The 24393-nt window shown below is 40.6% G+C and overlaps 1 protein-coding gene across 9 annotated transcripts in view; it reads right to left on the bottom strand.

The window, feature by feature from the left end:
* Positions 1–24393, bottom strand: part of ANK2 (ankyrin 2) — a 129582-nt gene that overhangs the window by 101287 nt on the left and 3902 nt on the right. For all 9 annotated transcript variants that reach the window (XM_069012491.1, XM_069012484.1, XM_069012487.1 and 6 more), the window contains exons 2-4: positions 15522–15623; positions 8639–8737; positions 8029–8127 (exon numbers count right to left, since the gene is read on the bottom strand). In XM_069012491.1, the coding sequence (XP_068868592.1) occupies positions 8029–8127; positions 8639–8737; positions 15522–15623 (300 nt within the window). The remainder of the gene's footprint in view (positions 1–8028; positions 8128–8638; positions 8738–15521; positions 15624–24393) is intronic.

Below are 24393 nucleotides of genomic sequence, written 5' to 3'. Positions count from 1 at the left end.
CTTCAGAATATTGCTCAACTTCAACAAGAACAGTAAGTTTCTGATCTAAATCTTTATTCAGCAACAATTAATCTTCCTGTTTTCTCCATTTTCCACCAGTACCAGTCTAAATCAGTGGCACCTACACATCACCTTAACAGTTCTCCCTGCAGGCACTGTTTCCCTTATCCCAGTTGCCAGGAATCTCTACAGGAGAGAAAATAACTCCAGCAAAGGTTATTCTCCCTCCAACAGGAGAATGCTATGCAGGGAAGGAAAAGAACAGAGGTGGTGGGCACAAACTGAGCTTAAGGAAACACTTTTTTACTGGGAGGGGGACCAAGCACTGGCACAGGTCATCCAGAGAGGCTGTGGAGTCTCCATCCTTGGAAATACTCAGAAACCAGGACATGTTCCTGGCAGCTGGCTGTGGGTGACCTTGCTTGAGCAGAGGGTGGACAAGATGAGCCCCAGCAGTGTCTTCCATCCTCAGCCCTTGTGTGATTCAGTCAAAAATCCTCTCACAATCCAAGCAATAAACTAATTGTAATCAATGAAATATGGGAGTGACAAATAAATGCCATCTGCAAGCTAAATTCAAAGTACAAAGTCTTGATAGAACCATCAATATCACAATTCTGGGAACTTTGCTCAGTGCATTAAGCTCAGAGCATTATTTTCAGCCAGTCTATAAATAAACTCTTCGTAAGAGGCTTGTATCCGAACAGGAGAGATTCTCTGTATAAAAGGGTGAATTAAGGATAGATCAAGGTACCTATGTTGATTTTTAAAAGTCTCTTTTTTGTTGCTCTCAGCTTACATCAAAATCCAGGATTTTAACGTAGCAGTAATTGTAACAATTATTCACCTTCGTATGTCATTTTCATTAGATTATATTTTCCATGACACAGATAATCCATACTCTTTTTCATTAAAAAAAATCTCATAAGTAATTGAACTATGACATTTACATTTACATTCAATCGAACAGCAACTGTGAAATTTGTGATGATAAGGATATAAGATAAAGGGATAAGATAAAGGGAAGCTCATATAATTTAATTTTAAGGTGCCTAAGGAATCTCACTTTGCCATACAGTCAACATAAAGTAGGCTACTCTGAAGAAAGATTGGGAATATTCAAATCAAGAGCTCCTATACCCACACTATGAGAGATTCAGTAAAAACACCTTTTGATACATCCACAACGGAATGAAATACTGTGGATTTCTGACCAAAGCTCCACATGTTTTCTGGGCAGAATCTTTCTTCCATACTTCCAACTGAGCAGTACGTTATATAGTCACTTGCCTGGGCTATCATTTCCTTTTATAATAAAGCTGGAAAGTGCTAGGAAAGATGACATAGAGATTAGATGTAAGTATCTGTGCACATAGAAAGATATGTGGATGTGAAGTGGCACACCCTAAGGGGAAAGCAAGCTGCTGTACTCTAACCTGTCGTAAAATCCCCCAGCAAGTGTCAGCCAATCACTGAGGTGACAATTCTCGCATCCATCACACATGGCAGATGCTGAGGCCCAGAGTCCCACAGATTGAAAATGAGTAAAGTACCCAGAAACAAGATAAGAATTACTGGATTTAGGGAGGCTGGTCCCTAAACTGGTCCAAACAGTTAAACAAAACAAAACAAAAAAAAAAAAAAAAAGAGTATTTACAGATGAGACAACAGATTATAAACTAACTTGTAATAAATATTTTTTTTAAATGTAGTGACACAGAAGCCTACACTGAAAATAGCACCACCCCTTCAGCTGTCCCACTAATTCCTTAATAATATAAACAGTGTTTGCCACTCTACACTTACACCATGGCAATAATGACAAAGCCTATGGATAAATGATGCTGTCTGGGCTGTGACAAACTTGGCAAGTTCATTCATGAGATATCACCCAGGACTCCAAGAGCAGCACTACGTATATGACACCTGCTGCCTCCCTACTGCAAGGCCCCTCTTGGGAAGTGTGAGTTGAAGTCACTTCCGAGCTCAGATGCTGAATTTAAAGAGCACAAACATTCTATTTCAGTAGCTTCAAATACCACAATTTTTTTCCTCAAGGACAGCAAAGTAATAACGGCCTGAAACACAGCCAGGCAGAAATCAAGATGTTCCATGCTCTGGAAATGGCATTTTTACACCAAGGGAGCCTATAATAGAAGTGGAGCTGATGGAGAATAATGGGAAGAGAACAGATTAGTCATGCACAACAAGACACCACCTTGATACTGGGCATAGGTGAGGGTCCAAAGGCTTAGTCTGGGAAGAGTTTCAGGTTTGAATCTGGGCACTCATCCAAAACTGCATTTGGGGTTTGTCTTCCAAAACATGGTAAGAGAAAAGCAGTCCTGAAAGCATCCATTTATTGTGTGTGGCTGAGGGCTGGAAGGAAGACAATATTGTGTTAAAGCAAAAAAAAAAAAAGATGTTTCTATTTATTTGGTTGTGCCTCAGTCATCCCTACACTCATAAATATACATGGCTAACATTTGCACTGCCTGGTTCTTATAGTCACCACTGTGTCATCCCAGCAGGGGAGAAATACGGTGCGTTGGTCTGGTAAGCCCTTACTCTTCCCACTGGCATGCTGAGTTCCTGCAGCCCCCTAAAGCTTATACATTTTAAGAATAATTACTATTGACTGAAAAAAACATTTCTTGTTTCAATCAGAATCTTTCCATCTGGAGCACTCGTTCTTTTATAGTACTTTTACAGTAAAATGGACTCAGACACATACTGTAAATATTTTCAGTTCGTTTTCAGTCTTTGTTGTTTGAAATATTTGGGTTTTTTCATTCTTCTTAATGCACAACTTTTGTTTATGTCCCTCAAAACCCATATAATCCTCCAGAAGGCACTTCTTCCATTTTTTCCCCTCCAGTGAACAACTAATGGGCCCAACCCTTTATTACATTAGCAATGACAAACTGTAGCTAAATTACTCCTCTTGATACACAGCAGCTAAAAATCTGATGCTCTAAATATATTGATATAAAAGCAGAAAACCCACTTGGTGGAATTAAAACCTTTTGTCATAATGGAGTAGCAAATACTCTGCAAAATGTGCTCTATTCCAAAGGTTAGATTATCCTTACAACCCATGGCGGGAGCAATCCCTGGTAAAGCAAATCCTAGGGCATCCTGAGAGAGACAAGCTGATCACTTCTCTGAGAATCACCTAAATCTCCCTTTGCTTTTGTGCTAACACGGAATGTGGACGTTCAAGGAGCTCTTATTGTTCCTTTTGGAAATGTGCCGCTCTAGGGATTGCTTCCATCTGATGAGAAGTCTGGATAAGAATGCTCGAGCAGTCACAACAGCATCTCCTGTGTGTTGACCTAGGAAGTGGTGACCATAACAGGGGCAAATTTAAGCAAAAATATTTCTTGGCTAATGTGTGCCCAATGCGCTTAGAGCAGGATGTCGAGGAAAGGAAACCAGAGGGCTTTTAAATAACAAAATCAGCTTGGGGGAGGACTGATTTATCTAATCCTTGTTCTCCGTATCTGGGTCACTTTAAATAATCTGATGATTAAAAAGCAGCTCCTCCTTTCGTGAGGGCCCCTAAACAAAGCAGGGAGCAAAACACAACCTGTGCTAATGGGGAACACATCCCATTGTAAACTCAGTGGCAGGAATTTTAAAATTGAAGGGAATCACTTCTTTCTTAGGTGACTCCAGGGTATGACAGTTTCCTTACAGTTCCCAAACAGGAGCTGATTGTATTTACTCATTTTGCCTTCTACTTTTCAGCTTTATACCTCAAACACTTGGCATTTGTCAAAGTGCCTCATCCTAGGAGGTGCAACTGTCCACAGGAGGTTTTTCTTGACCTTGTCTGGAATGGAGCAATGTCAGGATGGACCCATTCCCTAAGGAAGGCATGGTCAGGACAGTTCAGCATCACTGCTGCAGGGACAGTCTACAGGTACACTCAGTTATTAAGGTTATTAAGGTTATTAAGGTTACTGCAGTCAGGCTATCAGCACATTTGGAAGGCTGATTTCCAGTTATCCAACATCCCTGATGCCTCTACATGAGTCAGATGGTCCAGGATGACTTAAAGAGAAAGTGACAAAGAGTAATTTATCAGAAGAAAGGGTTGGACTGACTAAATCTGGTGATATTTCTTCCACCTGGAAAAAAAATCAAGAACTCACATAAGAATTCCTGATATCTCATAAATGTAGATCTCATTGGGAGGAAGAGCACAAAAAGTAGGTACTTTTCTAATGCACAAGCAACAACTAAGAAGAGGTTTGGGGTAAAGAGATGATCCAGCTATGCAAGAAGTGTAACACCAGGCTCAGTGAAAGTGTGTCATGGGAGCATGGGTGTGGGTGGATGTGACAGAAGTGAGTGGCCAACTCCATTTCCATGGGTCTGCCTGATGGAACAGTCCAATGCTCCCTGAAGACTTGGCCTGAATTTCCCACTGAAATTCAGAAGTACCTAGAGGATCACCCACCCCAGTGAATACATAGTACAGAAGATGGCATCAATCCATGGCACGGACCTTGTTCTGTTCTGCAAGGAAACACAAAGGTCAAAGGAACAGCCTGCAACGCCCCAGTGGATCCTTTACCCACTGTGCCGTCTTGTTCATACCATCCATTCATTATCAACAAGTGCAGCCTGGTCAGATCGACACGGGACCAAAATCATGGTCAAATCAAGGAGAGAAATTGCAGAAATCAGGTTTTCACCTGATGATACCTGTCTAGATTTGCTCATTGAACTATGAGTGGAGTCAATCAAGTGAAGGGCTTATAGATACTCATTATATAAATATATTTACTATTTAATATTTGTAGTAAAAGGTGCTTCTAACTGAACCAAAACACTCCACACTTGTCCAGTTCTTGGTGGAAATATGCCAAGAAACAGCAGCAACCTGTAAAACTTTGGCCATTCTGGGTGTGCCCTCATCCCACCCTTTGCCTGAAACACACTCCAGGAAGATGTGAGCTCTCAAATGGAACACATGCAACTGGAAGTGGAGTCATTCAATTAGTAATCACTGTGCAATTAGGCTTTGCATCAAAATAGAAATTACTTTTCTAAAAATAGCACTGATGACATGTTAGCTCAAAAGGAACAGAGTTTTTAAAAGAGGAAGATGAACAAAATAACAGCTCTGAAGGCTAACATGAAACTGAAGGGCAAAGCAAAGTAATCTAATAGAAACCCAAAATCTATAAAATCAGAGCACAGAATGCTTAACAGCCTCAGATAGCACAGATGGGGTTTGTAATCCCAGTGGTTACAGTGGGTTTAATAGCATTTTCTGAGATAATTCTGTTATTTTGCTGTTGCAAGGAACTAGGAAATGAGTGTGGTGTTTCAGATGTCATTGCTTATAAGTTTTGATAAAGGACAGTGGTTTTATGCAATTTAATGGAGAAAATGAAAGGAAAAAACAATAAACTGAACAAGCTGGAGTTGCAACTACTCATTTATCTGCCAGTTCACAATCAGAGAAGAAATTTTGTCACTATGGGAAATTGTCATCACTGAAAATGAGAATGGCCTTGACAGGTACTGAATTCTTTAAAGAGGAAGGGATGAACCAACCGGAGTAACTCTCCTGGCATTAAATCACTACCAGCAAATGCCATTTCACAGGGGCCTAAAAAAATATAAAGTGTGAAATAACAGAGAAACCAAGGAGAAAATGTAATATGCCCTCAATAGCAACAACTGCTCCTAGAAAGTTTAAAGGTGACAATATGGCACCCATTTTTAAAAGTGGAATTGAGGGAAAATGTAAGAACGAGAAGCTGAGCATTTCAGTTATAATTTCTCACTTTTGTATTCCATTTTACCTTTAATTTATATTTTTGTTCATTTCTCACTTTCTTGATTAAGCTCTTTTCTGATATGATTTTTTTCTCCTTTTTTCCCCCATCAGTGACACGTTTCTAGATAAATAAACCTTATTATCTGAGAACTCAAGCAGATTCTGCTCAGTCATTCTTTGTCCCTTTTTCTAACTTCCTATTTTCCTTTTTTGAGCAGCTGTAGTTATGTATGCTTGAACCTTTCTTCATCTGTTATCATAAATCATGTGTCTATTCTTTATTAATTTTGGAGTTTCTGGGGGTTTTTTTCTCTCTAACATTCATTTTCTGTGATATGTGATTCTTGATATGTCAGGGCAACCTTAAGCAGAAAGGCAGCATTCATCAGCTTCGTTCCACTCACAGAGCATAAAAAAGTTACTTTATAATTGAGGGACACCTTCCACTGGAATGTTTCCTCTGGCAGTGGCAGCAAGAGCCTCTGAACATCTCCTGCCTGAAGCAGCTATTATCCATCTCATCCACCTCTTCTGGAAAAGCACAGCAGGCCAGAAAGACACAACCCAAAGGCCCCAAAGCTGGATGACACCACATTAAGGACTCAAGCTCCCGGTCAAGTCAACAGGACTTATTTAATTAAGACAACAAGGCACAAATGCAGGACATCTGTATCCCAGCAGTTCCAATCCATCCTGCCTGGAGGCAACCAGTGAGCAGTAATGGGGAAAATGTCCTCCATCAGATTAACTCAATTAAGTCAAGTAGCAAATGCCTGTTAACAGCTCTGTGTACACTACACAAAGCATCCAGTGAGAACAATAAATGTGCTTAAAACTAGAATACTATATAAACATTTTCCAATTCTAATTGCTGGTTTGGTTTTTTTTTAATTTAGAAAACCTCATTTATTTTTTCAGCCTAAGGAAAAACCTTCACAAAGACTTTTTGAGGAATAATGCTTCATGAAAGTATCATTTTTTACCATTATTTCTCTTACCACTCTCAAAACATTAAAGACTTTTTTATCTTCTACGTGAAAAGGCTGATAAATGTATGAAGGAAACATCCAGCCTGCTCATTATGAAAGGAGTTTGCTAAATTCCTAAACGAAGGAATTACGCTTCTTATCTTTAATGGGAATAGAGCATGGGGAGCAACTGACCATCAGCTGTCCTGAGAGAGCTCCTCAGTCATTTTGGGGCAAAAAGCATAATAGAGAATACAGTGTTAAAATCTTGGGAGTCAGGCAGCTTAAAAGTTTCTTTCAATTGCTTTCCCTTGTCTTAAAATGTGCTAAAGGTACAGACAAACATTCATTTTGTAAAGCTGCTTGCTCATCTCCTGCTCTCTACTTACTTTACCCTGTCCATGGTGAATTTGTAACGTCAAACAACAGGAAACCCTCCAGGTCCCAGTTTCCCAGGTCTGGGCAAGCAAGGTGTGGAGCTAGTGCTAGGAAAATTCAAAATTTTTTTGAGGATGTCACCAGCCAGGTACCTCAGAAAGATGTGGTTTCTTTATCATCTATATCATCTGTTCAGCCCCTTATAGCTACAGACAGTTGCTATAATTAAGGCAGCATTTACAAACATTAACCAAATTATTTATTTGAGAAATTGCTCTTAACCCTAATCAAAGGAAATCATAGGTAGGGGACATCACTCCATCCTCTGGTGTGTTTTGGAAGACCAGACGAGTTTCATGTCAGTGGAAATAAGAGTGCCATTTTTACACTTGGCTTCCCTGCCAGGACAAGGTGATTTTCCCCAGTTCAAATGTACATTGCAAACTTTTGATGGAAATTCTTTCTGATCACATAAAGAAAGTGTTTGGAAGCCTGAAGTAAGTTATCTGCAAACTTCTACCAAAAAATAACCATAAAAAGCAATTGTACAAATTAAGCCCTTGAGAAATTATCTTCATTACTGCTCACCAAATACCACTCACATATAATATTTATACACCTGGAAATATTTTAGGAATCCTAGTGTGCTTCAATAAATTGTTTCAGGATATTTTCAGTCACCAACAATATGAGTTCCGGTATCACACAATGAGCATGTAATGACTTCAATTCAGTTTTTACTTTTATTCTACTTACCAAAGAATGCCTCAATTTGCTTGATTTTTCAGGCTTGGATGTTTAGAAGCAGTGCCTAATATCTCAGATCTATCTTATAAAAGCTCACCAAATAACTTTCAGAACTGAGAAGGGACAAGAGCACCATACCTGAGATTGTGCATTAATATTCGCTCCTTCCTTCACCAGAACTTTGACAACTTCAGCTTGTCCTGCTAAGGATGCAATGTGCAGGGCTGTGTTCCCTTTCTGTTAGAGGGAAGTGGAAAATGCAAGTTACCATTAACCTTTTTCAGGAATCATTTCAATCAGCAGTTTTTTATAGCATTCATGTGCATGTGCCTGCCTGTGGAAAGGCTGAAGGAAAAGCAACTTATCCCATGGGTGTTCTTTCCTTTGTGCCCATGGGTGAAAAGACTGCAGATATGATAAAGTCAATTACAGATTTTCACAAATTTGAAAAAATCTACTACTTGGAGCTATACTAATTCTCCTTAAAATACAGAGAACCTGTCACTGGAAATAAGGAAAATCTGTCATTGCTAAAAACTTCTAATGCTTCCCCTCTATTACAGTACAAATTATATTTTCCTCTTCAGTTACTTCCAGTGAGCTTCAGCAGAGACTCCCCAGCCGTAACAGAAATAACAGTTTAAATATCAGTGCAGTAATTATATTATTCTCTTATTTTGTACTTTTGGGGGTTTTTTTCTGTATTTCTCACATGTATTGAATAAACTTACAGACGTGCATGAATTACCTTAGTGGCAGAATCCACAGCTGAGCCTCTTTCCAACAATTCCTGTACCAGTCCCACGTGGCCCTCTTTGGCTGCCAGGTGCAGAGCATTGAGTCCATTCTGTAAGCACAAGGGCCAGATCCATTACAAATATCAGATGCACATTCCTACCTCACCCTGGGATAAGGAGAAGATTAGGAGCTGGAATACTATTACATCTCTTAGCTGACTGTCTGCATAAGTCAGATACTTTGGACATGGCTGTTTAAGCCGAGGCTCTGTGGGACAAACTTCCCTGATAACATTTTCCTCATAGTAACAAATACATTAAAACAAACTGTGTTTTGTGAGTATCCAGAAAAGAGTCCTTATTTTCTAATAGCTTCCCATTTCCACAGACTACTACCTTGGGCATCTCCATGGAGCCCAGTATTTCAAAACTTGAGTGATTTTTCTGCCTCACTTTACCGTAACCTTATCCAGCCCTACTGAGGTTTTATCAATACTGAGAAATCACAGGACTTAGCCAAATTTACACAGGATGTGTCTATTCAATCAGGGTTCTTCCATGCTGACATAGCTGTCCTGAACCCTGGTCTCTCCTCTGGGATAACTGGTATCAAATAGAAACCCAAAAGCACAAATAGGCCAAAATAGCTATTGACCACTTTCGACTTCCAAACTGATCCTTGATCTGGTACCTCTGCTGGTGTCTGTGAGCAAGTCTTCACTAAGCTTTGACGTTCTGCCATCTCAATCAAAAAGGAAAAGAAAATTAATGAAATAAAAGCTAGGATTGTTGAAAAAATAACCTAAGAAAGTCAGCATCTAAATCCTATCCACATTAAACAGGAACAGGATACTTTATCTCATATAAATTCCTGCCATGGAAACTTGATCTCCTTCTTCCTAGCATCCCCATTCCACCCAAGGGAAAAAAATAAAATTGCAGTCTATTGTAGCTGAATTGCCAACCTGTTTTTCACAATCCTAAGGTATTTTTCATGCTACATCAGGCAGGTGACAGCAACAAATACTGCTATTCCCTCCAGCATTCTCCTGGTTTCCATATTGCAGACATCAGGAGCAATACTCGGGTATTTGAGTAACCAGCAGCAAATTCAGCACTGTGTAATTTTTACCACTTTCCTTGTCTCTGAACAGTTCAGAGTCATTTCAAATGTGAAAGAAACAAGCAACTTTCTGGCTTTTATTTGTCCATTCACAGAGGCAGTTCAAGCCTGTAATTCCCAGTGGGATTTTAAAGCACTTAGCACTTCACAGGAGGCATTTGACGGGAGTGGGTCCAATAGCTTCAGACACAGCAATCCAAATGCATTTCTGCACTAACTCCATTTAATTCCACATCCATGTAAGCAGCAGAGGCAGATTTTGTGGTCAAATTCAGAAGTGGAACTAGGAGAAACGCAAAGGAACTAAAGAAAGGCCACAGTCCCAGGCTGCCAAAAGCAGAGGAACACCCTTCTGCAGCCTGGTAGTTAGGAAATGTTAATGACAAATGTGGTATCAACCCCATTATGTGGGAAAGGCTGCAGCAACCAGAACATCCTTATTCCAGAGGAAACACTCTTACTATGGAGCTGCAGAGCCCAGGGGTAGCAGTAGTGCTATGCCCTAGTAAAGGATAAATCCTTAGCCAAAAATACGTGGTGAGGTTGACCATAATCACCAGAAAGAGGAATACTGCACATGTCAGGGAATATTTTGCAGCCTAGACATGTTTCAAAAAGCTCTGATCTTTCTTCGTTTTTAATCTCAGCTGAGTATCAACTAACCATAATTACTACCTACAGTGGCTGAGAGCTCTGAAACACTATTTTGTGGGGAAACACAGTGTTCTCCTCACTTTTTAAGAACAAAGAGCCATTCCCCTATCTGATATCACAGATTCTGTCACCAACACTTTCCACAGGAATATGAAGAGCAGCTTGTCCTCCTCACAGTGTACACAGCTGATGCATTGCTGTGACATTATTAACCTTCTTCACTCTTTGGGAACAAACTGAAGTCCACAAACAGCAGAGATATTGCAAAATTCTTGACCCATAAGCACCTCTGAATGCAAAAAAGTGAGGATAAGCTTTGGTTTTAGTTTATCGTGTGCCAAAATATGGAGAGAGCAAGGCTTGTCCAAGCGCTTAATCTTCTAAAACGCTTGTATTCCTACCTCTGAGACACGTATCTGCCGATGCCACATTAAGCACCTAAAAGTTGATATTGCTGCATAGATTGAGTTTCTTTGCAACACAGGACTTCTCTTTAATTCATTAAAACATGAGGAAAATTAATAGCTGAGATCCAGTAAAAAGCTTATAGGAAGAAACTCTAGCTTAAAAATAGTACTATAGACATTCAAATTCCATAATTCCTTAAATAAAGCAAGCTGGGGTAAGCAGTAGCAAGCCCTGCACTTTAAATGCTGAGGGCCAGCACAACTGAAGCCTTAAAGCAACTTTTGTTCTGTTTCTCCCTAATCAGAACCAACGCTGCAATTATTTCCCAGCCCACGTGGCTGATCCCTGCTGCTTCTGATGATGGAATCTCAGATTTAATCACTGCAACTCCTCTGTTCCTGTCAAATAGATTTTTGTAGTTCAGAACAACGAAGGTTTCTGACACGTCCCTTTTTCTCTCCCATGCCCACCAAAAAGTTGGGGAGGGTGAAATTAGTTGTCTGCTAAGGAAAACTGCAGCATAAGGACAAAGCCTGCATAGGCCATAACTGCCATTCTTTTGGAGACTCCTTGGTGATTTTAACTCTCATGAAATAACATAATACTGAGCCTTCCAAGCTGGTTCTTGTTTCCAAGTGTTTCCTTGCAGTGCCTGATTCCCTCAATTCTCTCTCTCCTCTACCACTGAGGCAGAGACGTCAATGCTGTGTATCCCATGGAGTGCTACAAACATGTTCACATACCACCAACTGCTCCCAGGACTTCCTGCAGTGCCACCCCAGGTACTTTCACCACACTGGAAAGTCCAGGGATTTCTTGGTCCTAAAAAATGACCTGCCTTTTTAAAGCCAGTCCAAAGTCAGTCACTTATTCCCCATAAGACAGGCACCATCACTGCTCTTGTCTGGAAATCACCCAAAAAAGTCCCTGCTACCTCTGCCTTTGTACTCATTTGCCTCATGGAGCAATCCTCATGGAATGGAGGCTCTTTCATCAATGCCTGGTTCAGCATGAATCCTCTGTGCCATTTACTCCTTCCAGGACATCACCCAGATCCAACAGCTTCTCCTATTCCCACCTAACCCTATTGTGCCAAAGCAAACTGACACCATGCAAAAGCAGTGTCTTGGCAGAGCACCAGATCAACCTGTAGCTCAAAGGACATTTTAAATCAGCCAAGTCAGCGCTCTGTGGGCTTTTACACCCTCCCCTCTAAGCTCAGCTCTAAGTGACAGGTATAGACAATAACCTAGCAGTCCTAGAAAGCTCGACTCACCTTCTGCTGGTGAGATTTAGTGAGGATGATAAAGAACATAAAAACATAGGAATGGGGGAAAGAAAGTGTTTGAAAGAAGTGGGGAAAAAATTCTATGAAAACAGCCCAACAGTAAAGCGTAACTTCAAAACACAATGAAAATTAAAAAGCTTTTGTGACTAACTCTGTATGGTGGTGCTAACTCCTTTTGCCAGCAGAGGCAGAAACTAAAAAGCAGTATCATAGTCTTTGTTAAACTCAAATACTTTTCTCTCTTTAATAGATGGCTCTGCAAAGTCTCTTCTCTGAATAAATCTCTTGGGGAAGTAAAAAGCACACGTGGCAACCTCTTTTCAAGAAAGATTTGGGAAAGGGCACATTAGAGAGCTGGGCTTGGCTTTCTGAAGTCCGAAGGTTTGTAGAAGTTTTTCCTAAAAATACCATGAAGAAATTAAGTGGACAGTGGGGAAAAAAAGAAAAATATTATCAGGTTATGAAAACTCTCCCTTTATGTTGCTTAATAGTCTAGGAAGTCAAGAAATTGAATTAACCCCCTGAGTGACATCAAACGTGGTGCTGCTGCCCTCATTATGCTACAGTGCTCCTTCAGACTATAGCTGGCACTGCTGGGAGAGGCAGTGCCTTTCTGTTTGGAGGGAAGGAGGGAGTAATTAACAGCTGTGCTCTGTCTCACTGCCACTGAAGGAATAGAGACCCGTCAAATTAAAAGGAAGCCAACAAAACGAGAGCAAAAACCAAACTGACTGAAGCTCAAAAAGCCCTGCAGCTGGAGGAGCCCAAAGCTACCTAATATTTGAATCCTGTTCTATTCAAGGCATTAGACTTCATGGAGGAACACAAAAGACTTTTCCAAAGCAAACAACAGCGCCCATTGCATTTTTCCTTCCAAGACACGACCTTGAAAACTGACAGGTCTCCAAGGACAAGATGGAGCAATGTTACTTTATGGTGCCTTTGGATCCCCAACTCAGTTTCAGCAGGCAGCTGATGAGCTCTCAAAATGGTCAGACTTTGGGGTCTAACTCCTGCTGGACACTTGGGCTGCACCAAACACACAGTGTAAGATTTAAGTTCGTTTTGCTAATCAACATTTTGAACATGATGCAGAAGCAAGCTGTTTTCTCTTGCTACATTAACTACAAACAGTAACCACATCCTAAAAAACTACATTTGTAACACGAAAAACAGCTTTAAAGGAATCAGAGATTTCCCATGACTATCAGTTATCCGTCCTATAAAATACCAGGAATTGGATTTTTTTTTTAAAGGACTCTTCTTAAAACAGGGGAATTTTGTCCCCTGACATTTCTAACTCTCTCCAGAAATAAACAGAATTGATTTATGATTTTCAGAATAGATAAGAGTACTTGAATTCAGATTAAAGTAAGCAATTCCATAAGAAGTGAATTTGTTATGAAGGGAGCATTCAGTGAAGCATATTTAAGTAATATCTAATTATTAACTATATAACTGTATTATTAACTACTCTCTGTGTTCAGTATATCCAGAAACATTAAGCTCCATCATATCTTGGCAAGAGTTACATTGGGAAAATACTTTGATTATCTACAAAGACATATCACTCTGAAAACCCAGGAACTGAAAAAAAAAACCCAAACATTGAAACTCAAGAATGAATCTCCGGGTGTTCTCTCCACTGAGGAAAGCTTATATTTAACATTATGTATGGTTTTCTCAGATGGGATCTAGTCTAAAAATAGCATTATTCTGAGAAAAAAATACCCTGCACATACAAGGCTTCATTTTTAAAAGAGCACTGAGATATCTCACTCTTAAAAATAAAATACACCCCTGCATTTTGCACAGACTGTGTTTGCTTCTCCCCTTAGACAGCTGGAATACAATGACATGGACACCCCTGTCAAACTCTGAGGAGGAGAAGAAGGAGTAGCAGTAACTTGAAGGCTGCAGTAGTAGCTGTGATGGTTTACTCAGTATTCCCTGACCTCTAGCAGAGGGAGTCTGCTCCCACTCCCAATAGAATTTACAATACACCGGTGATGCTTAATCAGTGGAAGCACTGAGGGTCTTAGTTATCAAAAATCTCCATAAGCAATTTTATATGGCACCAGAACTGGAATCTGAAGTGCTTGGTTGTGCTCAGTGGATGGGGAAAGCTCTGATCTCACCTACACAGTGCAAGAGGAGCTGTGTCACCAGCTGCAGGTGGGAAGCACTTTCCACACAAGGTAAGTCTGCAGCAACCTTTGTCGTATTCCTCTCACAACCAACACAAGAATATGCATGCTGAGAAAACACCTAGTAATGTTCCTAAGTAATGATCATATTAACTGTGCTCTGTCCTGGGGGTGAATCTCTTTGTTAATATTGGTGCTTAAAATAAAGATGGAAAACTTACTGGATCTATTTGAATGTAAGAACTTGAGTCTAGCTTTACTCTCACCTACCTGGGCAACTTGAAGTTTGCCAGGTCACGTCACATATAACTCAGGAAGTTTTTCCTTGACAGTAAGTCTTGTAAAGGAAACTTTGTCCCAAACAGTAAGACAAGAACCTTTCTATACATTTTCAATAAGCAGGACATGAAAAGCCCCAGCTCTTATCCTCCTCATCATTAAATTCCTTGGCACAGCAAACAGATCCACTCTCACTCCTGTGCCCTAGCTTCCGTTTTACACATGCCTACTTTATTCATCTGCAGCTTTCCTTCAGCAAGGACAGTGAGGGCTCCAAATACTTTAGATTATTTCACTTCTTATTATTCCATTTACTCTTTTGCATATTTATTTTAAGTCACAGTTAGAGTCTTATTAAATTTGATGGTTCTAGTCACTTAAAGAAATGTTGCAAATGTAGGTCCCTAAGCTATGAAGCCAAAGTAATTGGATTTATATGACAGACCTACAAAAGAGCCAAGCCAAAGCATTCTATCACATTACAGTCATATCAATGGTAGAACTTTAACGGTGTATTTTTACAGCAGTAATAACTTTCCTGAAAGGGGAGACAGTGTGTTAAGCACAACATTTAAGTACCTTTAATGTTACATTATAGGTACTATTGACCAGTGATAAAAACACATATAGTTATGTGAAACAAGGTGAAAGCCCATGGCTACCCCTTTAGCCACCCGAGAGTAACCAGAACTGCACTCCTAGTGCAGGTGAGTGATAAGACTTTAATCTCCTTGGACACGAGTTACCTGAGCAGCTACAACTACACCTACTCAAGTGCTTACCTCCCCCCTGAGATCGCACAGAAATAGCAAGGGAACCCTCAGACTCCCAGACCTGAGCTCTCAGGGGATCAGGTGCCTCAGGTGGGATGGCTAAGGAAAATCCGTGGGCTAAGCACAACACATCCAGCGGGATAAAGAGATAAATAGTATTTCTACAGTGCCCAAGTTCCTTGCAATTCACTCTTGTAAACTTCTGTCCTTCAAATATCTTACCTGATTACAGGTGTTAATGTCTATGCCACTTTTCAGGTATTCCACTACTTTGTCCAAATTGCCAGCTCTGGCAGCTCGGAGAAAGCTTGCATTGCTGTCAGACTGTAAAAAGAGAAGAAAAAAAATTCCCCAATTAGCCCCTGCTTGAACAAGAGTAGAACTTCATCAGTGGTGAAAGGTTTCCAAATTTTATGCTGCAGGAGGATAAAACTGTGAAATAACTGACTTCAAATTATATCTGCATTAATTAGCATATTTAAATTAGGCAATAATGGCACAAAAGAACCGCAGACCTGTCAAAGTGAGCAAAATAGAGCAATAATTGCTGGCATTCAAAATTTTGCAAGAACTGTAAAAAAAATTAAAAACCAACCATAAATCATAGTAACTGATATTGTCAACAAGAGAAAAATAAATGCATCAACTTGCTAACTATAGTTTTCTGGGCAATCACATATATATGATCTCTTTTTCTATATAATTTTATATATTATTTATGTATTTTATGTACATTATTTTCTAGATTTGTATAGATGTTATTCACAAATTTAGATATATTATTTTTAGATATATATGCTCAAAGTGGGCAGCACTGCACATGTAGCTAACCTCAGAACAAAGCGGATGAAGTACTCAAGGCTAAGTATCTAAATCCAGGATCATGTTGTAAATATTCCCACTCCTAAACTGCCTGCATTCATACATTTAACAGTGGTTTAAAAACCCTAGAAAATATGCTTTCATTTTTCAGCCAGGTTGTGGGATGTCCTGTTAAGCAACGGAGTGTGGAACGCCTCAGCCCTCTTGCCTTTGTCTATGATTGCAACACAAAACGACCCTGGCTGTTTGAAACCAGCCCAGATTTGGATGTTTCCCCACACAGCCAAATTGGCCACTAAGACACCTGAGACCAGGACACAAACCCAAGTCGTGCAGCAGAAGCAAGGAGTACACAGAATAAGCCTTTGGGAACGTGTACCGGGACAGCAACAATTGTCGCAGCTCGATCAACCGAGTGGGAGCGACGGCGAGGAGCAGGTAAAGAAGCACAAGAGCCTGTCTGCGGGGGGCTGAGCACCGAGCTCGAGGACGGCCCGCGCTCCGGCGGACTGGGACTCGCCGTTCCACCGGAACGCCTCCGGCCAAGCATGTTCTCAACCAATCCCACCTCCCTGTCACTGACGTCGGGCAGAGCCACTCTTTCACATCATGAGAATATCCTAAAAGCCTCCCACTTCCAGCCACTTATTTCGGTTGCCCAATCCATTCCAATGCATTTATTTCAGTCACCCTGCTTATCATGCTGCACTAACTCACTTCACAATCCCCGATTCCAACCTATTTTAATCTGCAACAGATGGATGTCATCAAAATGATCCTTCTTACAACTGTGCTACGTGCCAAGACAAAAATATTCTCTTTTAAATTCCTTTCAGCAAACTTCAGCACATTTTCCACATCTTTTACTGCTAGGAAAACAGACCATCTTTCTAAACATGCAGCAGGGGGAAAGGCAAGGCAACACAGGAATTTACAGTGACAGAACTTTTGGATAGCTGCAGGCCTCACTCAGGGGAGCATTTGGATGAGATTGGATGCCCGTGCAAATTTTGACAGGAACTTGAAATTTCCCTTTGAAGTCTAAAGGTAGCTGTTAACACTGCACCCTTTACTGGGATGAGGATGTGCTCATAAAGACACCAAATTATATTTTAATGTTTAAATATCCTTGGAAAAAATCAATTATCTTGGTAAAAATATTAACCAAGAACAAATATCTGAGCGCATGAGGGGTAAATCTGGACACTCTGGTTGGGACAAGCATCTTTGCCCTCAATAATACACACATTTTACCTTTTCTCCCATTTTTTCATGCTTTACTACTACAACAATAATTTACCACAGCAAAACTACAATCATCTGCTTTATACTTTTAAAAGGTTAAGAAAGAATGATACAACAAATTACCACCTACAGCTTTGGGTTCCTAGGGATGTATCAATCATTGCTTGTTTTTCTTCCACGCAGAATAACACAGAAGGCTAAAAATGCTGACATCTCCATTATTGCTGGAAGTTCAGGTTGTAGCTAAGCCCACACAATTATATTCCCTTTGTTTCTGGATGAGAAGACACGAGCAGCGTCTTGCAAGTAGATTCTCATTTCCGTGATTCGTAATTTTGTTACCTCATAATCAAATCACTACCATGTACATCATTTCAAGGCACTTCAAAACACTTTTCCACACACCCGAATATCGATCATAACACACACGATGAACTTCTTATCTACATAAAGTGTAATTCAGCAACTGAGATGCTTCATATATAAATTGCCATACAAAAACCAGAGACTGGTTCCACAAAATATTTAAAAGATTCAGCACCATGTTACAAGGCTTAGAAGCCTTAGAAGTTGGGAGTACTCAGATCTATTTTCTTTCCCAGTTTGTCAAATCTAATTTTTCAGTAGGTTGTCACTAGTTTGTCCTTTCCCCCATTCTTTTAATGTTTTTTAAAAGCATTTTTGTCAGCACTTCTGTCTCAGACATTTACTCATTTTAGCACACTAAAACTTCAAATCCATTTTGACAAAATCCCCTCAGTAAACATCAGCAGCAGTATTCTGTAGTCTTACCATAACAGAAGACAATGAATTCAGATCTGCGGGCTTTTCCAATGGATTCCACAATCTCTTGAAATATTTTGTTATTCACAGTTCCCTGCAGTCCTCAGAGCCCCTCACAGCCCTCAGAGCCCCCATGGTGCTCAAAGCCACTCACAGTCCCTTCACAGCCCTCAGAGCCCCTCATGGCCCTTCAGAGCCCCTCACAGCCCCCATGGTGCTCAAAGCCCCTCAGAGCCCTCATGGCCCTTTAGAGACCCTCACAGTCCCTTCATGGCCCTCAGAGCCCCTCAGAGCCCTCATAGCCCTTTAGAGCTCCTCATGGTGCTCAAAGCCCCTCACAGTCCCTCATGGCCCTCAGAGCCCCTCACAGCTCCTCAGAGCCCTCACGGCCCTTTAGAGCCCCTCACAGTCCTTTCATGGCCCTCAGAGCCCTCATGGCCCTTGAGAGCTCCTCACGGCGCTCAAAGCCCTTCACAGCCCTCATGGCCCTTTAGAGCCCCTCACAGTCCCTCAGAGTCCTCATGGCCCTTTAGAGCCTCTCACAGTCTCTCAGAGTCCTCATGGCCCTTTAGAGCCCCTCACAGTCCCTCAGAGTCCTCATGGCCCTTTAGAGCCCCTCACAGTCCCTCAGAGTCCTCATGGCCCTTTAGAGCCCCTCACAGTCCCTCAGAGTTCTCATGGCCCTTTAGAGCCCCTCACAGTCCCTCAGAGTCCTCATGGCCCTTTAGAGCCCCTCACAGTCCCTCAGAGTTCTCATGGCCCTTTAGAGCCCCTCACAGTCCCTCAGAGTTCTCATGGCCCTTTAGAGCCCCTCACAGTCCCTCAGAGTCCTCATGGCCCTTTAGAGCCCCTCACAGTCCCTCAGAGTCCTCATGGCCCTTTAGAGCCCCTCACAGTCCCTCAGAGTTCTCATGGCCCTTTAGAGCCCCTCACAGTCCCTCAGAGTCCTCATGGCCCTTTAGAGCCCCTCACAGTCCCTCAGAGTCCTCATGGCCCTTTAGAGCCCCTCACAGTCCCTCAGAGTCCTCATGGCCCTTTAGAGCCCCTCACAGTCTCTTCATGGCCCTCAGAGTCCCTCAGAGCCCTCCTGGCCCTTGCGAGCTCCTCACGGCGCTCAAAGCCCCTCACAGCTCTCATGGCCCTTTAGAGCCCCTCACGGCCCCCCCAGTGTTTCTCAGTAACAGAGAACCGCCATACCAGTCTTTATAGTTTGGTGACTGGCGAAGACAAACTGCCAACAAACTGTCATTTGAAGGCACTTCCTTTACAAGAAAGAAGACAAAAACACAGAGCCAGAGTCCCGTGCACCATATGGTATTTATCACATCCCCTCTTCCTAAGAACACACCCCTGAGGGGTTTTCTTAGGAGCTTGACACATGTAAGCAGATCATGCTCGAAAGCAAACACTCTACCAGTGAGGAAAGGTTTACAGGAGAAGAGTTCGCCTTAAGCAGCACTATGTGTGAGCATGAGAAAACGAGAGCCCTGTAATCCGGGAAGCCCCAAAGCTGACATGTTAATGTGCAAAGCCTCAACCGGCAGCTCTGCCCACCACCGTCAGCTCGGTCAGGCAGAACTAAAGCTCACAATGTGTACACGCAGCCACTAAGGTTGGGCAATCAAATCAATACATTATAAACATCATATAAGAATATGGCATGAGGGATTAGAAAATACTGAGCTGGTATTTTATAGTATGGGATGAATTCACCATCTGTGGATTTAACCAGCTGTTTCTAATGCAAGGCTCTCCATACATATACAGTGACAGAGCACTAGAAGTCCTCGATCACTACTTCTACAAAAAAAATTACGTTTGCAATGCAATTCTAGTATATGATACAGACATAAATTTATATTAGCTAATAGAAGATAATTGTTCCCTGTGAGGGTGGTGAGGCCCTGGCAGAGGTTGCCCAGAGAAGCCGTGGTTACCCCATTCCTGGAAACGTGCAAAGCCAGGTTGGATGGGGCCTGGAGCAACCTGGGATAGCGGAAGGCATCCCTGCCTGTGGCAGCACGATGGGACTGTATCATGTTGAAGGTTCATTCCTAAACCATGCTATGACTTTTGAGGAATATTTGGTGTTACTGGACCTTGTTAAGATCTCCTAACTTTTCTTACGAACTTTTGATTGAGGATAGATAATTCCAGCTAGAAATAATAATTTTCAGACCACTAGGAATAAATAACAATGTGAAAAAAAATCAATATAAGCTTAAGTACACTTACAGCATGAATACAAACATTTAAGTACCTAGGTGTCAGATAAAAAAATATAAGAAATGATCAAGTGACTATATGAGTATATGACTGCGGATTCTACTTCTTTCTTGCTAATTACAGTGCTGGAGTTTAACCTGAATTTGAAACAAATATCTCAGTGAAATCTCCGTAATTAAATCATATATGGAAATAAGTATTTTAATCAAATAGTCAGACCTTGCCTTCTGGTTCCCCTGTCCCCACTCTAGTTGCCCTTCCTTTCCCATTACGTACCTCATCACCTACTGCACACAGCACATGCCTGTTTCTCAAATACGAAGTGCAAAAATAAATCTTCAAATCATATGCTGTACCAAACCCATAAAAATTTCTCCAAATATTCAAATTTGCTAGATAAACCAGCTTCATGCATAAGAAGGAAAGACTGGGGGAGTAGAAGGCTTCAGTTTTCAAAGGACAGCTTTCATCATAACATTATCCAAACCATGCAAACATTTGTCTTAAATCGTGTCTATAGAAAAACTATTCCTGCAGGTTGGATTTGGGTTTTTTCCCATCCAAGTAAGTTGAATGACCCCAGTCTGTCCAAAATCACAAATATCTCTTTGAGAGAACACAGTCCAGCACTATGGGCTCCTGAACATTTCTCATCTACTAAATACAGTTTGTTAATGGCATGCTGTCAAAAAGAATTCAAAACTCAAGTCTAATAACCAAACAGTATGTTTACACCTTAATTTAACCTATTTGGTTTGTGTATTACAATGTATATCTGAGTAGCAATAACCCTTTCAGACTTACCTTTCAAGCACAGACTTGGGGATGCGCTGCTTTGATTTTATGGAGAAAAATTTATTTAGCTGTAACTTTTGAAGATATTGTCCCTGATTGGGACATGAGAAAATCCTGCTTTACATAAACCAAAAAAATCAAATCATTATCAGTTAAAAAACCTCTGATGGTAAAGTGAATCCTGTGTTATCACTGCAGGTAAAGCCAGCATTAAGCCACAGTTAGTCAATACGGCAGGGGCAGGTGACAGTGTTCATGCCATTTATCAGCTCCAGGGTTGTTCATCCAACAGCTGTTTCTTTAATTAGCAAAATGCTGATAGCTTGTGAACTCTTCTTCATTAAGCTGCTCCTGACTGGTACCTCATGATGTTAATAAACTCAGCGAATGCCTGGAGTTGAGAATTCAGCTCATAGCAGAAGGAAAGTTGCACATAGAAGGAAAGTTGCACCTTCTAAACTCAAGTTTTCATGGCTTCTTGACATTATTCAGTACTTAAAGATGCAAAGGGAAAAAATCGCAGGTATGCAAACAGGTGCCATTATTTTTTTTTTTAATTCCCTACTTTCTGAAGTGTCAGCCTAAGCTCCTACCCTTGAGACAACCACTAAATTTTGTCCCAGTTGGCTTGGTTATTCTCTGATTTCAGGAACCATCTGTTCCAACCAGCCATGATTTAATTGGGTGCAACTCTAAAAGTGGCACAGACCAGGTGTTACCATTACCCAACTCGCTCGTCACGTACAGATTTTTGCCCATTAAGGGAGCTTCTTCCATACCAGCATTCAGATGTAAAAGGGAGGAATTCAAATATAATGCTTTTCCTCATAGAATACTTTCTGTAAAACTTGCCAGTGAGTTTATCAGTGGCTCACATTTTATCTACTGTACACTAATTTTTTTTTTAACTCAGCTGAAGGAGCTGCTGATCTCCAAAGGGCATCACACTAGAAGATGCAGCAGTGACTGCAAAGAGGCAAAGTTTTTTTTATATTTTTTGCTTTTAATTAAACTCCCAGAGCAGAGTCCGAGCCTGCAGTTCTGATATATATGCCATAATGAGAGCTAAATATTCCACTTGCAATGGCACAGGCTCAGTAATCTAACACTGATAAATGACTTAAATGAGATAATAACAGCTATAATGGAAACATATTTTTCCAGCCCTTAATGAAATAACATTCATCTTCTGAAAGAAAAGAAATACAACAGTGCTTTGCTTTCAAAGCTACTTCCATTGCCCACAAAAATGTGTGTTTTCATCCCATTCATTTACTGGGAGCAATAAAGGAAGACAGATTCAATCACAGATCCTAAAGAAATTTCACTATCTAAATTCCTGGATGAACAATAGGCTAAATTTTCTTATTTCAATATCAAAACAAGTATTTTTATCACTCAGCTTTTCCCATTCAACCATGTACAGGCATTTGAGATCAGATTCATCCTGCTGTGTACCTTTGGTTGTATAGAATTTGTTCATGAATAGCTGAACTGAAAAGCCCACAATTCTAAAATAGCAGTTTTCACTAAACAAACATCTTGTTCTCATAACCTAGAGCAAGTTCTTATCCAGGAAAATGACACAACTGACCTTACAATAAACTAATATTTATTACAACAAGAAGAATCTCAGGATTTGTGAGATGTGAAAAGGAAAATAAGCTTTCAGAGGTAAGAGATCACTAGCAAGTTAAATATACTCTGCCAAGATGAAGCTAATAGCATCTAATAATTAATTACTTTTAAATGTCAAATGCCTCTCTAGATTGATATTGAGGGTGATAAATAGTCTTTAAAGTATGTATTACAAACCTGAATAATTTAAGGTGCCTTCAAGTACTTAGGCCAATTAACCGTAGAACATCACGAAGGATATGGAAAAGCTGGCAGCACTTTTTCCGCCATCAAGCTGGGGCTGTGGCTGGAGTTGCCCTCACCACACAGTTACAGACATTGTGGACATGGGCTCACACTTTGGCATGAAGATTGTTGATATTTGCAGCAAAAAATATTTTGTAATAACAAGATGGCAAAATAGGTATGAGAAGAGAGAAAGCTTTTGTGCTATACACTGCATATGACCCACAATTAAAACAATCCTTGATTTCAAATCAAAACATTTTTAAACACAGCAAATTATTCCCTGACCCAGAAACCTGGGATAGCATCGACCAGATTCCAAAGTGACCCTTTCAGTATATCCTGTGTTCCTCAGAATGAATATTCTCTCATTAGCTCTGCCAAGGGATGTGTGGGAGCACACATTATGCACTGCCAGAGCAGGTGGGAAGGGTAGTGCTGTTTGCATTTATTATACATATTGGTGAAAGCTTTCTTGTGTCAGACAAAGAGGCTGCAACCCAAAGGAGATACAGCACACAGCAAGATTCAAGATTTAGAGGGTCCTCAAGAAATGAATTTCATTGGTATGACTGGAGATGGACAGAATTATGGCAAAAAAGAAGCTCAGAAAATAAACTAGGTTAAGTGATTTATGATTTATGCACATTAAAAATAAAAAATGTATTATAAGTCCAACATATTTTCACTAACTTCCAGTAATTTCAGTATTGGCATAAAACAGTTCTGTGGTAGTTTCACATCTTTCTATGAGACTGTTCTCAGAAAGCTGCATTTAAAATTTAGGAAGTTTTGTATTGCTGCTACATTATCCCAACAAATGTATTTTTGAGCAACATAAGGAGGAGAAAACTGCCCAGGTAACAACCATACCTGAACACCAGTTCCTGCTCCAAGATCGCTCCAATCAGACACAACTGAACAATTATTAATGATGATGGAGACTTGTAATTTTTACTCACAGAAAAGCCAGGCTTCACCTATCCCATCTTTTGATTGTGATGGGAAAATTCTCAATTATTCATAGGGAATGGCTTTCATTTTAGGCTGTTATATTTCGACACCTTCGACTCTTTTGCCAAGTCCATGAAATTCCAGAGCTTGCAGGATACCATCCAGCCACTCTTTTCTTTCTGCTGGAATGCACAAATGCCTAATTAGTTTGGTTTTGTTTTTAACCAAGAGAAGAATAAAGGGATATTTTGGCAAACCACTTTAAACTATGCTTAATTTTTACCACATCTTCGAGTCTAATTGATCTCAAACTAAACAGATTTAAGTTACTTGCTACAGGAGGGTTTAAACACACACTTAACCGGTTCCTGAATTTGGGCCAATATTGGCAAATACAGTAGCAGCA

Source organism: Aphelocoma coerulescens, chromosome 4 (genome assembly GCF_041296385.1).
Source record: "Aphelocoma coerulescens isolate FSJ_1873_10779 chromosome 4, UR_Acoe_1.0, whole genome shotgun sequence".
NCBI lineage: Eukaryota > Metazoa > Chordata > Aves > Passeriformes > Corvidae > Aphelocoma > Aphelocoma coerulescens.
The sequence above is the reverse complement of the archived record's forward strand: the minus strand, read 5'-3'. Positions and strand labels throughout refer to the sequence as shown.